Source organism: Podarcis raffonei, chromosome 2 (genome assembly GCF_027172205.1).
Source record: "Podarcis raffonei isolate rPodRaf1 chromosome 2, rPodRaf1.pri, whole genome shotgun sequence".
NCBI classification, from domain to species: Eukaryota; Metazoa; Chordata; class Lepidosauria; order Squamata; family Lacertidae; genus Podarcis; species Podarcis raffonei.
In genome coordinates, this window is record NC_070603.1 from 35,733,678 (window position 1) to 35,751,112 (window position 17,435).

The 17,435-nt window shown below is 41.0% G+C and overlaps 1 protein-coding gene across 2 annotated transcripts in view; it reads left to right on the plus strand.

Annotated features, from left to right (window-relative positions):
• SAP30BP (SAP30 binding protein) overlaps positions 1-17,435 on the plus strand; it is a 34,629-nt gene that overhangs the window by 12,755 nt on the left and 4,439 nt on the right. For both annotated transcript variants that reach the window (XM_053375911.1, XM_053375910.1), the window contains 5 exons: positions 8,187-8,229; positions 14,976-15,064; positions 16,285-16,376; positions 16,528-16,588; positions 17,303-17,354. In XM_053375911.1, the coding sequence (XP_053231886.1) occupies positions 8,187-8,229; positions 14,976-15,064; positions 16,285-16,376; positions 16,528-16,588; positions 17,303-17,354 (337 nt within the window). The remainder of the gene's footprint in view (positions 1-8,186; positions 8,230-14,975; positions 15,065-16,284; positions 16,377-16,527; positions 16,589-17,302; positions 17,355-17,435) is intronic.

Consider the following 17,435-nt stretch of genomic DNA (forward strand, 5'->3'; position numbering starts at 1 on the left):
TCCCTCAAGTGTTGAATACCACAGATTGTTGACATGGGTGTGGTGTGGCTTTCAAATGGGAGGGAAGGGTATTTTAGATTGTGTTAGCTGCCAGAAAAAAACAACTACCCTTCCCAAATGCCCCTTGCTGAGAGACCTGATGACTTCAGCTAGATGGGCACTGTTCTCTCGTTGCTATTTCTTGACTGTTGACATTCTAGCATTTTTAAAAAACACCATTTTGTATATTAAGCATGTCAAAACCTATGTTAGGACCCAGGTTAAAAGTGAACACTAGTCAGTTTCCACATCTTACGTCATCAAAAAAGTTACCTCTCTGCAGGAAATGGCTGTTCCCAGGGCAAATTGAGACTTGTCAGACCATGAGTGTGTTCATCCACATGCCACTAAGCAAAAGCACCATAGAGGTGAGTGCCTCTTGTGAGAAAAGGTCTTGGGATGAATTCAGTTGCTTTTTTAATCCAAAGAGGCTCTCTAGTGCATGGGTAGGCAAACTAAGGCCTAATCGGCTTCTAAATCCGGCCCGCAGACAGTCTGGGAATCAGCGTGTTTTTACATGAGTAGAATGTGTCCTTTTATTTCAAATGCATCTCTAGGTTATTTGTGGGGTCTGCCTGGTGTTTTTCATGAGTAGAGTGTATGCTTTTATTTAAAATACATCTCTGGGTTATTTGTGGGGCATAGGAATTTGTTCATTCCCCCCCCCCAATATAGTCCGGCCCCCCACAAGGTCTGAGGGACAGTAGACTGGCCCCCTGCTGAAAAAGTTTGCTGACCCCCTCCTCTAGTGCTTCCTAAGGAGAGGTGCTTTTCCTTTTCTGTTTAAGCCAGCCACTAGTAGCTGTTCAATTACTGTACATTACTAGTGAGTGGGATTTCTGTTCAAGATATGGAGAGCATGCTGCATGAAGCATTAATAGCAACTAGCTGAAAATTGAGAAACCCTGGGGAACTATAGTGTTGGCACCCTGTCTGAGCAAGACAGTAAAAACCTACAGTTCTTAATTAGAAATGTTCCTAAACATACTTAACAAAATTCAATTGTAGCATACCATTTTCTGACTAAGAGCCAGAAAGTATCTCATAGAATCTTAGAGTTGGAAGGGATCTTGAGGATCATGTGGTCCAGCCCCCTGCACTATAGGAATGTGCAGCTAGCTGGTCCCTTACAGGGATCAAATCTGCAACCTTGGTATTGTTAGCACCACACTCTAACCAACTGAGGTATCTAAACAGTGGGCCGGCAAATAAACTCTTCCTTAGTCTAGATGTTGAACAAGACAAACAAATCAAGCAGGGTACCGGGAGGGGATGTTGTTGGTAATTGTATAGTAGAAACTTCATATGCAACTTATTTAGAAAATCTTAATAAAATGTTCATTGGGGGGACGGAAACGATGAGCCACAATTTCTGTAGCTGCTTTCAGCTCTGAAGCTCAACAACTTTGGGGTAAACTTCAATCCTAAAAAAAGCTAGTAGTTGATGACAGGTGAGTGGACCTGACATTCAGTGTTAGGGTATTTAAGGACTCCCGTGTGTTTAAAAACACTTTCATGATTCAGTTGACTTCTGGTTTGCCAAATGTTGTTTGTTTGGGTGCCTGCCATACTAGTTCAGTGGATTTATACAGTGTTAATATAACTTAAAGGTAAAAGGCAAAATTAAAGACATCTGCTTTCTGTTATGTTAAGATCGAAAAGATTACAATCTGAGGAGTTGACTCTTCATATATTGATGTTCCTTCCTGTTTGCAGCTGGGATAATATTTTTTTTGTTCTCGCCTCCGCAAAATAAATATAGTTGTCATGCAGGAATCTGGAAAAAGGGGTTTATTTACAGAGGTATACATGAATTTCTCCCTTTACCTTTAGCAGAATCCACAATGTAACCTGCTCAGCTTCCTAATATTTCCCCCCAGAAAAAAAATAGTTTCTCATCTTAAGTTTGGCATTTGTCCTATGGGCTTGTCACGAAGCTGGCAAACAGGATACATCCATGGGAAGTGTGGTTTGTTTTGGGCCTTCTCCCAGTATTTTTCCTCCCACCCTCATTGTTGGACAGGAAAAGTTCCTGCTTTTACTCTCCCACAGCTCCATGCAGACTGAAATTGACACAATGTATTGAAGTTAATGTATGCCATATAATTTTCAATAGATGAAAATAGTTTGTCATGCAATTCTCACCTTGCATGTTTGTTTCCTGAATTCTGGTGGATTTCTAGATTGGGTTGGGGGTTCTTGCCCTTCCTCTGAAGTAATAATCTATTATTAAATTGTATATATGTAAAGCAATTTTCATATACATTAAAGCCAAGAAGTCTGACAGGTTGAGAACATTAGCTGTTTACAGGCCTTTATATATGTTCCTCATCTTGTATAGGTGTTGCCTTTTAATCAATCAAGTTCTGAATATGTAGATTATACTTTTTAACATTTTTTATTATCACTAGCATATCTTCCTTTTTAATAGAAAATTTGCTGGATAGTCTGAAGAACATCTCCTGGTGACTTAGCAGAGAACTATGTAAACGACAGATATTGCCATTATCATATCTAGAACTCCTGTCCTGTTTCTTCTGTTCATGTGGGAAAGTACAGAAAGCTGTACAACTCCCTATGGGCCACAATTGATAGGTTGGTGAGACCCACTTGTCAATCACCTATTGTCATAATTTCAGGTGATAGATATTTGTTCATGTTCTTATAGCAGTTGCTGTAACTACTGATCCTTTGAAGACATGTTTTCAACGCCAGTCAGCTAATTGGTGCTTGGAGCTTGCCTTTGAAGGAGTTCACTGTAACAATCAACCAGCTGATTGTTGGTTATAGGGAGCCCTTCTGCAGAGAAAGCTGTTTAAATCCCAAATACTGGAGGATGTGTTTTTGAGTCCAAGCCTCTTCCTTCAGCCTTCTCAGCTTCATAAATATAGCTAGCTTAAAAATGAAAAAAATAAGTGTTTCAGAATTGATAGTATTAATATGTTGTGATAGCTTGAATTAATAGCTTAGTTACAGATTTGGTTCCTTTGTCTAGAATTACTGTTATGGACTACCATGCAAATGTCCTGCACACATGCTCTATAACTTTAACCTACAGGCGATATTTAACTTACTGGGAATCTGTGTATTTAAAAGTTGTGATAGCTCATGATTGCAAAGAGAAACTTAAACTGCCATTCTGTGACAAGTGGCATTTTTCAGTAACTCCAATATCCTAAAGATGAGATAGTCAAGGCTGACTATGAAGAAGGAAATGATCCAGGTTGCATATAACACCAGGTCATGTTTTCGTGCAAGTGCTGGAACGAGTCCAAGCATTGCTGCAGGCTCCCACCCTCCTCTCCTCCTGTACTCCTGCATGCAATATTTGGCTTCACTTTCCATGAATCTTGGCTTGTCCTTGACTACAAAGCAGAGTGGTTTAAAACAAATCCAGGTTAGTTTTGAAATAAACCAGATTCATAATCCATAGTTTGAAGTTGCCTCTTTGCTTCATATATTGGGACAAGCCAGGAAGTTAAACAAAATAATACAAGAGGTGAGGCAAATGGAGGATAGGATTGGGACTTTGGTCATAATAGTGCTAAACCATGATTTAGTGTTAATGTGAACCAGACCATTATTGAGCTGCTTGTGTTTGGGGAAGGTTTTTTGGTTGCTTTCCAGTAGCAAACATATAGTAGGAGCACACAACTTCAAACTTGATCCGTTTGACCTAAGGCTTGCAATGAGTCACCACTACCAGTATCCTAGAAATCTAGGGTAGCATGTACAGCCTGTACTTACCTGTTTCTGTAAGGTCCTGTCATCTAAAGTGCAAGGCAGCTTTTATTGATTGCTCTGGCCTTGCTGTCATGCCATATCAGTTATCAGATAGGACAGAAGTGCTATGATTGACCTTGGTTTACAAAAGTGCAAAAGGTTGGCTGTTCTTACTGTCTGTTTGGGATATTTTCCTGATGATGCAAGGTAGCCAGCGGCCGAATAACCTAGCCTTTATTTGCAAACTGATTTGGTTAGAGTGGTTGACAGCACAGCTTGTTTAGAAGAAGTATACGTTTAACTTGACCCGTTCTCCCATCAGACACCCACAACATTCCAGAGCTCAAGGTTACGATAACAAAAGATTGTCTTGTTCTGTACTGCTCCTGAGTGAGATCTAAAGATGATTGATGACATCCTAACATTTGCATGACCTTTCATTATGCTGAGGGTGTTCACATATGGCTGTGGGTTCCATTTGTGTCCCTAGGTTTGTGATACCTCTATCTCAGAGAAATTTGGAAATTTGAAAGTAGTAATTTAAAAACCTTCCTCTTCTGATATTCACTGTAGTCATTTTAATGACATTCTCAGTCCTACTGTGCACTAATACCCTCTCATATTTTGTACCTCTGAATAAAGCAGTGCTTTCCCTTTTTATATGACAGATCAATCTTTATACCGAAAAATCTGAGCCAAGTCTGGGATATTATTTCACATTATAATATCTGCACCTTGTGAAGTCCATAGAATCATAGACCTGTAGAGTTGGAATGGGACCACAAGGGTCATCTAGTCCAACCCTCTGCAATGCAGGAATCTTCTGTCCAATGTAGGGCTTGAACCCACAACCCTGAGATTAAGACTCTCATACTCTACCGACAGAGCTATCCCATGATTCATAGGATCATTCATCTCTGCTACTGCCACACCCTCACTATGTACAATAGCATTTATTATTCCATGTATTACATAAATTTTGATAGTCTAATTTGGCACAGGGATACAGGTTTCATAAGGCTTGAAACCTAGGAGACTTAGCTGCTAGAGCCATGTGTGAAAAAGAAGGAAAAACACTCTTGCCTTGATGAAGGCACCACTTGATTCTGCTGCAAGTGCTTCTGAGTTGGACGATATATTGCAACGGTCTAGATTTGACTGTCCACTCATTTAAGAGAGAAGCAGTGTACAGCTCTGGTCCACACATCTCAAGAAGGCTATTGTAGAACTGAAAGAGATGCAGGAAACAGCAACCAAAGTGACTAGGGTCCTGGAACAACTTCTCTGTGAAGAAAAGTTTGGAGCTTTTAAATTCATTGGGAGGGGTGAATAAGGGGGAGCATAATAGAGGTGCTCATTTGCTTAATAGTGGGAGATTCAGGAAGTAATGCTTCACACAGCATATAGTTAAACTATGGAATTTACTTCTGCAAAATTTAGCAATGGCCACCAACTTATGGAGCATAAGGGTATCTAGCTGCTCGTTTTGATGGTTAAATACTACCTCCAGGACAAGAGACACCATGGCTCTGATTTACTGTGATTTACTTAATGTTCTAATGAGAGGCATGAAAACAGCATTGAGCTAGTTCAGTCATGAAGCACTGGGCACACCTCACTCTGCAGTAAGCAGGATTCATATCCTCTGGGCAAAGTGAGCACTTGATGGTTGATTACTCAGCAGGGCCTGTTTACTTCACTGTGACGAGTGCCTCAGATATACCCCAAGGCCATGAAATCTACAGCTGCGCACAAACCATACATTCAAAGCACATGACTTCCCCCAAAGAATCCTGGGAACTGTAGTTTGTTAAGGGTGCTGCAAATTGTAGCCCTCTGAGGGGTAAACTACAGCTTCCAAGATTCTCACAATGTGCCATTCATTGGTGAAAGTCTTCCTTTAAAAAAAGGATTTTGAAGACTTTGTAGCCACTTATGAACTATAGTTGGTGTACTGGAAAACCATATAACTTTCCAAAATCACACACATAGATATCTATGTAGCTCTGTTTTTCTAATATTGCATAGTTCTCTGTTTGGACATTTGATACTTTCCTATAGTTTCAGTGCTTCAAATTGAAGCCAAAAGCAAGAATGCAGGCAGGACACAAGTTTCCATTTTTCCATCAGAAATATTAACTTACAGTTTGTATGTACTAAAAATAGTTCTGTGTGTTAATGAACTAAAATCTTGCCGTTAATTAATTAAAATACCTTTACTCATGTTACAGCCCTATTTCAAAGGCAGCCTGGAGATGTCAGATGGCTCTCTGACATGCAGTCGTCGTCCCCCAAGCTTGATCACCTCTATAAAGTTCAACATCATTATGAATCCACCTCTTCCATCATATATTCATTATCTTTACTTGGATATAAATGTCATGGAGTATAAGGCTTTCCATGCCTACTAGCTACAACGGTTCTGTTTACCTCCACTCTCCTAGGCAGTATGCCTCTGAATGTCAGTTGCCACTCAGCAAAAGTGCAGAGAGTGCTGTTGCGCTCAGGTTGTGCTTTTGGACTTCCCACAGGCATCTGGTTGGCTGTTGTGAGAACAGGGATGCTGAACTAGATGCACCACAGGCCTGATCCAGCAAGCTCCTCTTACATTCTGGATTTAAATAAATCTTTTAGCGAAAGCAGTTCTAATTATTCATCAGTTCATTGTGCATAAGTTTCCACATGGCAGACTATTTCGAAGAATGCCTTTGCAGCCTTAGGAAGAAATAGCAGCCCAGTTCACTGCACTTTTGCAAAAAAACAAAAGCTAGACGAGAGTTTTATGACCCCCGCCTTCTTGTAGCTACATAGTGTTCTTTAGCAAAGGGGCTGTAAAAACCCCTTCACTGTTGCTAGTGATACGAAAAAAACAAACCACGAACTTGTAATCCCCTAAAGCTGGCCCAGGGACACTATGGGCATTTAGAAATGTGTACATTGCCATCTTGGATTTGGCAGAGCAGATGTCCAAACTAGCTAACTGAACCCTGGCTTCCCAAAAAGCCATTACTTTTGCCCACCTAAAATTGAAAAGGGAACTATAGTAGCACAGTTGCATTGCTAGCCAACAAGCAGGCAGCATTTGTCTACTTGAATGAATAGGATCAGTGTTTAAGGACCTGTGGGCATTCAGGCAGAGTCTTGGCAAATTACGAAAGACTTGCTTAATGAAGAGAGGATGGAGCTCCCAATGTCTGCTTCTTTTTGTCTACGGTTAATTTAATAGGAACTTGTGCTTCTTGATGCTTGCCCTTTCTCTTTGTTTGCCTTGCATCCCTCATACTGACGCTTCTGGCTTCTCATAATCTGCACTGACTTAATTTCTCAGGAGTATCCTGGGTATAAAACCTTCCCTTTCAAGACCTCCTTGGTCTGCCACTCTATGCAAATGTGAAGGTGCAGTTCTTGTGGGTGTCCCTTTGACTCTGTATTAAAGGAGCTAAGTTAATTGGTCTTGAAACCGACCTTTTCCTCTTAGTACACTTCCAGATTCACTATTTTGACTAATTAGTGTTTTATCAACAAGAATATGCACATAAAGTTGTATCCAATCAAGTTTTCCCACTGGCAGAGATACCTCTGCGGATGCAACAACACTTCTGTCCTTTCTATTTGCCCCCACAATCTAATCTAATAATTCTATCACTATTTTGGATTGAAACGGAGGACATCCATTATTTAAATGATGGAATATTTGGGTGAGGGCAGCCACCTACTTGAGAATATACATTGTATTAACTTCAGCCATGTTTCTGACAATATAGTGACATGAGGGCTCTAACCACAGTTGTCTTGGAGTAAAAATAGTTCTCAGGAATCATAGGTATTGATTGCTGTGAGAGGTGCAGTTGCTAGATATTGGGTTGGCACATACATAATAAGCCAAAATACTTTGAAAGTTAAATGAAACATAAGTGAAGGTGCTTCTTCCGTCCCTCAAGAGAGTAGAGGGGGAGCATGCAGGTCCAAGGCAGGCTGTCTCTGGCTCACGGACATAGCATTAAAACACAGTTTTACAGAGTGTGTGTGAACCAGCCCAATGTGCCTTGTTATGTGACCAAATTTGAAATTGCGTTATAGCATATTTGCAATTCAGTTGAAATATATAGTGCTCTTCTCAAAGTTTTTCAGTTGTGTCTTTGTGACACATGCATACTATAAAAGTCTTCGTATAATGTAAGTATTTAAAGCATGTTCACAGCAGTGGTGGGGAGCTCGTAACTTTTGAAATGTGGCTGGACTCTAATTCACATCAGTCCCAGTCAAAATGGTCAGTGGTCAGGGATGATGGGAGAACTTTGTAAATCAGAAACATCTGGAGAGCCACTGGTTCCCCACCAGTAATTCGTAGGGTAGGATTGGCTAGTACACACCTGTTTTAAAGGGCTTATTGTACTTACAACTTTTGCTTTTCTCTTGTTTAGGACTTTTCAGAACTGGAGAAGAGAGATCCCCAAGAACTAGTTGGTGAGTATGAACAAGCTCTAGCATGCCTGTTCTCGTCTATGTTTCCTTGCCTTTCCTGTTCTTCTTGGTTGGCATATGATACAGTATTGGGGATATGCTGGATTTTTGGGACGTTGCCAGAAGTTACCATTTTGAGAAGGGCAGAAACATTTATGGAAAACTTCCATTGCAGTCATTGTTCTCCAGTCTGCTGCTGCTTAGGTTTTGGAGCAGGGGAAAGAGGGAAGCCACCCCCCATTGTCAGGCCAAGGAACCTTTGCTTTGGCATGCATGTCCCTTGGAAAATGCTGCAGCTAAAAGGGAAGGCTTCAGCTTTTTTATGCATATAGCAATCCTCTGTACTGCAATACTTAACTTAAGTGCAAAGCAGTTTCACATTCTTTGAAAATTTGTTAAAGGAGGCTCATTTCCCAAGGGGTGAAAACATTCATAAAAACTTCCCAGCCACTTCATTTATGCTCAGCACTCTATAGTACAGTCGTACCTTGGTTCTCGAACACCTTGGTAGTCAGATGTTTTGACTCCCGAACGCTGCAAACCCGGAAGTGAGTGTTCCAGTTTGCAAATGTTTTTTGGAAGCTGAACGACCGACGTGGCTTCCACGGCTTCCGATTGAGTGCAGGAAGCTCCTGTAGCCAATCGGAAACAGTGCCTTGGTTTTCAAACTGTTGCAGGAGTCGAATGGACTCCCGGAACGGATTAAGTTCGACAACCAAGGTACGACTGTTTAGGCACATATTGAATTGGTCCCATTTGTTAACATTTTATTCCCATTCATAGGAAATGCTACCTGTATAAACTGTGGTTCTGATACTAGTGGCTGCATCTTGCTTCTTTGAAGGATTTTCTGATGCAGCAACTAAATGTACCTTAGAGCAGGGACCTCCCAAACTCTGATGTGCAAGATTCAGGTGTCCCATAGCATGTCAGTAAAAGTGCAATTAAAAATCATACAGCACTTAGGACAGCACATTCCAATTGCTACAACTAGCAGAGAAATCATTAGGTGGTCGCCCACGACCCCCAGCAATTTTCAAGTAGTCAGGTGTCTTAGAGCATTATGTCTCAGTGTCTTAGAGTTAGAGCATCATGTGGTTCATTCTTCACACTGCAAACGGGTCCTGCTTTACTAATGTTCACTATGTGAAAATTCACTTATCCAAATATGAGGAATTAGTACCCAAACCTTGCTATACGCACCACAGATTCAGATATCTGAACAAATAGCATTTTTTTACTTCTTTGTTTGCCTTTTGCTGGTTGGCTAAAGAATGGAGGGGGGTGATAAGATTTTTCCGGGGGGGGGGTTGGCTTTTGGGTGTCAAAAATCCTTGTTTAGGAACGGATTACAAATTTTGCCATAGGAATCAATGGAAATTGTTGGTTCATTATGCTAATGCTCATTTAACAAATGATTTCCAGTGAATTTATTGTATTTGGTAAGCGGGACCTGTGCATATATGCAAAATTGTATAGCAGTTTTTCAGTGTATATGAAAATGTACGCATTACTCTAGAGCTTGTATACAAGAGTTGCAAATGTATCAGATTAGAAAAGATCAGAATGTGCTGATCTTGTTCTGCATTCTTGAGCCCACAAACAGAAGTCAAGTAACTGTAGTGGCCTTTCAAAATTGGATGACTCAGTGGCATATTGATGCCTCATATACTTCCCTACAGTTCTATTGTTAGTTGCCAGGAAATAACGAACACCCTTTCTCCCAGGCATGAAGTTATAGCTGGCCCATCCCATTTGAGACTGAAAAGGATTTAAGTAAATAAATGATGCTTCCTTTTGGGTTAGCATTGTGGAGAATGTCTCAGGGTGATTTTGCACACTTGGCTGCAGTTCACCAGCTGGCTGTAAATGTGTAAAATAATTTAAAAGCACTATTTATTTGTAGAATTTATTATTCAATGCAAGATCAACTGCAGAATGTGTTATTTAATGAAGAACAAAGTTGACCATCTCTCTATACCAGTGTTTCTCAACCTTGGGTCCCCAGATGTTGTTGGACTACAACTCCCATCATCCCTGAGCTCTGGCCTTACTAGCTGGGGTGATGGGAGCTGTAGTTCAACAACATCTGGGTACCCAAGGTTGAGAAAGGCTGCTCTATACAGATACCCTATAGAAGATTTAGAACTACGTAAGTGGTGAACCTGCAGTAAAATGTGATGCAGCGCTTCTCTTCAAGATAATCATCCTTTATTTCCCATCCTTCAGTTTCCCCACTCCCAATGGTCAGCATTCCATACCCACTGAGCAGACTCAGTCCTTACTGCATTGTTGGTGGGATCAGTCCATCTCTGCTTAGAGTTTATTCTAAAAATACTTAAGCAAACCTTGGGGTTCCCCCAGCCTGCTGTTACCTCCCCTTTATGGGTGGGAGATGCTGCTTAGTCTACTGGCAACTAATTATAACCAATTAATAAAAGCATGCTAGTATCACTCTAGTTTCACTTTAATCCATTTAATACTACAGTGGCACCTCGGTTTTCAAATGTCTCCATTGACAAACGTTTCAGTTTTCAATCACCGTAAACCTGGAAGGTAAATGCTTCAGTTTTCGAACACTTTTCGGAAGTTGAAAATGCCACGTGGCTTCTGTATTGAGGCTTCCGTATTGAGTTTCCGGTTATCAAACGTTTCAGAACTCGAACGATCTTCCGGAATGGATTACATTCAAAAACCGAGGTGTTCATGATCTAAAATAGCCCTTAGAGTGGGGTGAATTACTGGTAATAGTAGGTAAGCTGATGGCCGTCTTAATTCCAAACCTTTGACCTGGCTAATAAAACTAGCTTTGTTCAGTTCATCTTGTAGCCTTTTGGCAAAAGCATAACCTTAAAAGGAGTCCCCAATATTGTTGTGGAGACTTCTTCCATTATTCTTCGCTTCAGAAATCCATTGGGATAATAAACGTAATTGAGAAGCATAATGATAGAATTAGATGAGCTAATTCCTTCCTTATTTCTTACTACAGATCTTTGTCTTGTTTTGGTATGCTGGAGGTACTAGCTAAAATTTGTAGACCTTGTTCGGATCCTTTGCAGGCTAGAATCAAGCAAGGAACTACTGCATTTGTCCTCAAGACCAGCCAGCAGCTTAAATTGCTGCAGCCACCTTAGCTGGCGTCAGTCATCTCTTTGGGGATTTTCATCCATATTCATGGCATGTCAAGTAGCCAACTGTGGACAGTTGTACAATCCCAGTTCTGTGTTTTGGTTTTCACAACCATGGGCTAGGGACACATATGGTGTCAAAAGCCTCCCTGCTACACATTTAGACATGTGATAGATTTGGGTAGCCAAGTGGCCACTAGGACACTTTAAATGTGATCATATGAGAATGATTCCCCCATGGTGGGCAATTGTTTGTATCAACCCCAGTGCAAAGCTTCTGGTCTTCACAGCATGCATGGTTTGGCGTACAAGAGGCATTAAAGGCTGTATTTTGAGGAAGGATTTTAAAGGCACTAGCATTCCAAGAAAATGCTCATGTTTTGTGAGGCAGCAAGGAGGAACTGTAAATCTTTTTGAATTGAGAGAAAAACCTGGCCCTGTTGATGGACAGGGAAGTAAGACAATAAAAGTTTTTGGCTGGTCGTAAGATGAAAGAACCGGAAGGTGATGTAGTACGATAGAAACCCTTGAAGTGGCCAGTAGATTACTAAGGAAGGAGAACGATGCCTGTCCGATTTGTGGGTAAAAAGCCAACTGGGCAGATCAGGTTCCTTGTATATAGGGCTTGTATTCTAGCAATACAGTTCCAGATGTAGTTTTAGCCCCAGCTTATTGGTATATGTTCCCTGTGGCTTCCGTTGCCTTAGCCAAGCCCTTAGTCAAACCATAGCTTCAAGGTATGAATAATTATTTACTTCACAAGCCAGAGGTTGGGTGTGCCTATAATGGTGAATCATGCTGATATTCAGCTTCCTGCATTCCCCTTGCAGTACGCCTTAGGCTGGAAGCCAGCGGGCGCGCACACCCAGTCAAACGGTACAACCAATGTCAGGTCACCACACCTGACTGGCACAAAAGTGGATTTGATCTTTGGGGGAAATGACAGGGTATAGAATGCACGAAATGTCTGAAAGTGCGCCCTGGCAACATATATTCATTTCCATTTATTGCGGAATTAAGGTGAAGGCAGCAGGTGTTATACACTATACAATGTTGTGCATTTCACACTGCTTAAATTGCTGTAACAAAATTTATTCCTGAGACTACCTTCTTGATTTCAGTACATTGATAAACAGTTGGTTCTTGGTTATCTTTCTGTGTCACTCAGGAGATTGTATAGGGGCTCCCTTGGGGCACTTTTTATGGCTACTTGTTAACTTTTGTTGCTGTTATCATAAGAAGCGTCTGACGCACAAGTCTATCGCCATTTCCTCTTGGGTGCAGATTGGCATGCGGAGAGAAGGTGGCACATAATCTTAAAACAGAAAAGAGCGAGGCTGGGGAGGGGGATAGTGAAAAGTGCACAAGACTGAATTCTGAAACAAACCTTCAGCCATATAAAAAGCTAAGTCTCAAGAGAATGCTTCTTGATTCCCTTACACACTGAGCTCTGGAGTAGTCAATCATAGGAGAGCGACCAATATTCAGGTGTTAAAATATTAAACTATTCGCTACCAAAGAAGCTCATTAAACAGATTAGATTTATTTAGAAAGCATGTGCAAGGATGCAATAAAATCCCAAACCAAATTATTAGAGGAAAACATATATAGATGAAACTAACAGTATTTGCTGCCTAATTGTAAATGCCATCTCTCTAGCATGCCACTTCTGGCACTGTTTGTTCTGTGCCATTCCCTGAGCTCCCGTCAGTGTCTTCTGTAGAACAGTATTAAATCCTTTTCCTGCCTAACAAGGACCCTCAAGAAAACACAAAAGCCTAATACCTAGCTAGCTTTAAATAGCACATGAGGTTTGGGTATCTGACTTCATTAAATTCTTTTTAAAAATCACCTTTTCCCTCAGGTGTCTGGTCTCCGTTGTAATGAAACATCGGTGGTACCACCACTTGGTACTTGAGACATTCTTAATTAGAAATGAACACACCCCTCACATCACTGGCTTTGTAACCTATAACAAGTCCGTAGCTTGTTGTCAAGGGGCTCTGGAGCCAAACTGTGTTCCTCTGGGGATGTTGGCAAGATTTCTGTTCTTCACAGAAGCACATTCTCTGGAAATGCCAAAGGACATTTCTTTGTTACTTGTGACTGCTAGCGAACTTAACCCTAAATAGTATCCTAATGGAAGACCATGGGGCTGGAGAGGAGGGCATGGGAGATGCCCAAATTGCAGAATTCTGAAGGCAGAATTATAATTTTAAACTGAGGCCCAGGTGTTTGTTTGCCTTTGATTACGGTGGATACAAACATGTCAAGACACCAGTGGTAAAAAGCTAGAAGCAGATGCATGGCTAAGTCTTCAGACAGTTCTATATGCTCATGTTTGTATAACCGTCCTGTCTACAAAAGGTTCAGAGCAGATAAGAGTAATAGGAATATAGCAGAATATTTTGCCCCTTCATCCTTTGATGGACATAAGAGTCAGTCCTTCAGTTAATATTAACTGGAAGCAAGTAGTGTAATACAGTTGCTTGTGAACTATAATGCCTGCCTGCTACTGGGGAAATCTTTCTGCCGACACAAGCTGTTTGCGATGTAAACATTACTGCCCCAAAACTAGGAAAGTTCTAATCATGTTATTATTATTTTAAAAATGGAAAAATGCAGTGGAAAAGGGATTTCCAGGATGAATGCCCCCACCCTGCCCGCTTTTTAAGTAGCAGCCTGTTTTCAAGCTCAGAGAAAAGCATTTGTTCACAAACGGCATATTGTCTGAGCTTTTCAGGCCAAGACTGAAGGCAGAGCCTGATGCCAAGGAAAGGGACAAGAGTGTGGTACACAGTGTCGCCTTGGAATAATGTCCTTTTGAAGAGCAGCCTTTTTCCTGTACTTGTAGAAACATTGTGTCTAATTCTCTCTATCACCAACAGCCCACATGCATTTAAGAACAAAACCTGGACGCTGCTGCATGTCGGTCAGGTTATGCCCCTATTTTGGCAGTTGTGATACATTTTAAACAAGAAATGTTCAGCATTTGACCTGTATCTTGTTCCAGTTCTCTCTAAACAATTCTCTGCTGCATTCAATTCTTTGATAAACTTCAGGCTTGCACTTACCCCTTTTAAAAACTGATTTGCCCACATAATTTTAGAACCATCATATTTTGAGATGCAGATTTGGAAATAATTGCAATGCCAAAATTCTTGGTCATCAATGTTGGGTGAAATATTTAACTGGCAAGAGGCACTGATCACACTTCTCGAAGCTCCCGTGGTTGTTCTTAAACTGAATAAAGTTTAAACAATAATTGTCTGTGGCTCGCAATTTGCTTTAAGAATAATCAGCAGTTGTGTTGTTTTTATTAGGTACTGTGCCTTGCATATGAACCAGTTGTCACCCTGATCTAAACCAATGCTAGTAATATAAGATAGTAAATATGAAAAACACTTTCCCCAAAAAATTAAAGCTGAAGAATTGTGTTAAAGATAGAAGCATTGAGCTTCCAGTTTCTTGCATGTCTGCCAATGCACTTGCTTCTCAATCTTCAGAAACCACTGACAAAAAGGGGATTGTTTCTTTTTAAGATCAGAAGTACAGGAACTTAACATGCTTAAATCTCTTTAATGCTCTTTGCTATTCTAATGGCCTCCTTTCTATTTCTAGCTTCCTTCTCTGAGCGAGTAAGAAACATGTCTCCTGATGAGATCAAAATTCCTCCAGAACCCCCTGGCAGATGTTCCAACCACTTACAGGTCAGCTTCTTAATTTTTCATTTTTCAAATCCTATTTCTGTAACCCATGTCATATATTGTATCTTGTTGAGGTTTTGTCTGTAACTCAAAATTCCTCAAAGGTTGCTAGTGTTCTTAACCACCTTTTTGTTTCAGCCAGCCTTGCAAAAAATTATTGAATTTGCATATTCTTGCTAACCGCTGAGCAAGGCCTTCCTACCTTTGCCTTCCTACCTCAAGCCCCACCCAACCCCCTGAAAATCCATTCATGAAGGTCAAGGAGCCTTCGGGAATGGTGTACAATGTGGTATGGAGAACTGAAATGGGCATGAGACTTAGTGGGAATCTGGTCCTCCTCTGCCTTTGAGCTAGGGCACTGTCAGTGGGCGGTTCCCTAAACCAGATGGATGGAAGGTTGCCTGCTCCTGATGGGATTACACTCCCTCTGAATGAGTGAATATGCAGCTTCTGGATCCATTGCTGTCACCTGAGGCTCAGGTGGCCTCAGTGATGCAGAGTGCCTTCCATCAGCTTCAGCCGGTACAGAATTCAGCAGCCAGGTTGCTTACCAAGGCAAGATAGTTGGGGCATATAACGCCAATCCTGGCCCAACTGCATTGGCTGCCAATTAGTTTCCCAGCCGAATTCAAATGCTGGTTATGACCTATAAAGCCTTAAATAGCTCAGGACCACAATATCTCAAGCACTGCTTCTCCCTATATGAACCAACCTGGACCCTGTGATCGTCATCCACAAGAGGTCTGGAGGCCAGCAACATGAGAACGAGCCCTTTCTGCGGTGGCTCAATGCTTGTGGAAAGCTCTCCGCAGGAAAGCCCACCTTGTGTCTTTATGGGAATACATTTAGGCGAATCCCTCATCTCCCAGGCCTTTGGCTCATTAAACAATTTATGGCCATTTAAACTGGGGGGGGGGGGAGGGTTTGTGTTACTGTTTAACTATGGTATGTATTTTTGTGTTTCTAAATAGTAAAGAGCCCTGTGATCCTCAGATGAAGGGCAGTATAGAAATTTAATTAATAATAATAATAACAATAATAATAACAACAATGTAAAGAACAATCCAGATAAAGGTGTGTCTATTGCTTTTAAGTGTAAAAGAACCCTTTTGGGGGCATGGGAGTGTGCCATTTAACTTCTCTTTCAATACATGTGTGTTTGCTGTGAAGCATTCTGGAATATTGTCACTGCTTTGTATTGATTCTATGACTCTTCTATTTAGGACAAGATACAAAAGCTGTATGAGAGGAAGATAAAAGAGGGCATGGACATGAACTATATCATTCAAAGGAAGAAAGAGTTCCGCAACCCAAGGTAAGACTGTCTGGTTGCATCTAAAGGGTTCCACAAGCTACATATAGTCCTCTTCTGTATTTGTAACCTCTTCAGTGAGAGGAGGGCCTAGTTAGATATGAACAAAGATGTGCAACGCTGTAAAATAATGTACTTTGATTGTTTATTTCAGCATCTATGAGAAGTTGATCCAGTTCTGTGCAATTGATGAACTTGGCACAAATTACCCCAAGGTGAGTGGAACAAATAACTTGGGTGGGGAGAGGGGATGTTAGATGGGATTCCTGACGTCTGTGAGAATAGGTTCCTATTCTCCAGGTTTTTTAGACAACTGGATGAAACAGTCCATGGAATGCAAGCAGTTTCCTGTCTTTAATACCTCACACCATTAGAATTGATGAGGGGGAGAGCAGGGCCATACTCACTGGTCCCGTCCCTTCCCATCATCTAGCTCTGTCAGTATACGCATTTGAAGATAAACACGTGGGTTTGGAACTTTGCATGATTTAGGATCCTAGCCATGACGAAGATGCAATAGAGGGGATGGGACAAGTGAACACAGCCCCACTCTCACCTCATGCAGTTCTGGCTAAATACCCTCTGCACAGAATTCAGTACGGTCTCAACATTCTACTGTTACTGAGTTACTCTTCCCCATAGTTGTGCCAAAGTACATGACCTGATGAAGGCATTTAAGGGATGAACATTCTGTGACAGCTAATCCCCTGGCCATCATTCTCTGTCCTTTAGCACCATCTTTCTTTCCCATTTAATTTCTAGCTGTTAGGATAATGTTGTAATGTCTATAAACTTTTATATATTGACTTTTTTTAAAAAAGGAAATAAACAAAACTGGAATGCAGAATTAAGAGCTTTGCCTTCCAACTTGATATACTGTATATCTTAAAATTCATATTTACATAACTTTTCTTTCTCTTCTCTTTTAGGACATGTTTGATCCTCATGGGTGGTCTGAGGACTCCTATTATGAGGCACTAGGTATTGCATCCAGCTTTTGTTTTGATACCCTCTCTAGCGTTTGTGAATGATTCTGGAGCTTTAGAGATGGTTTAATTGAAC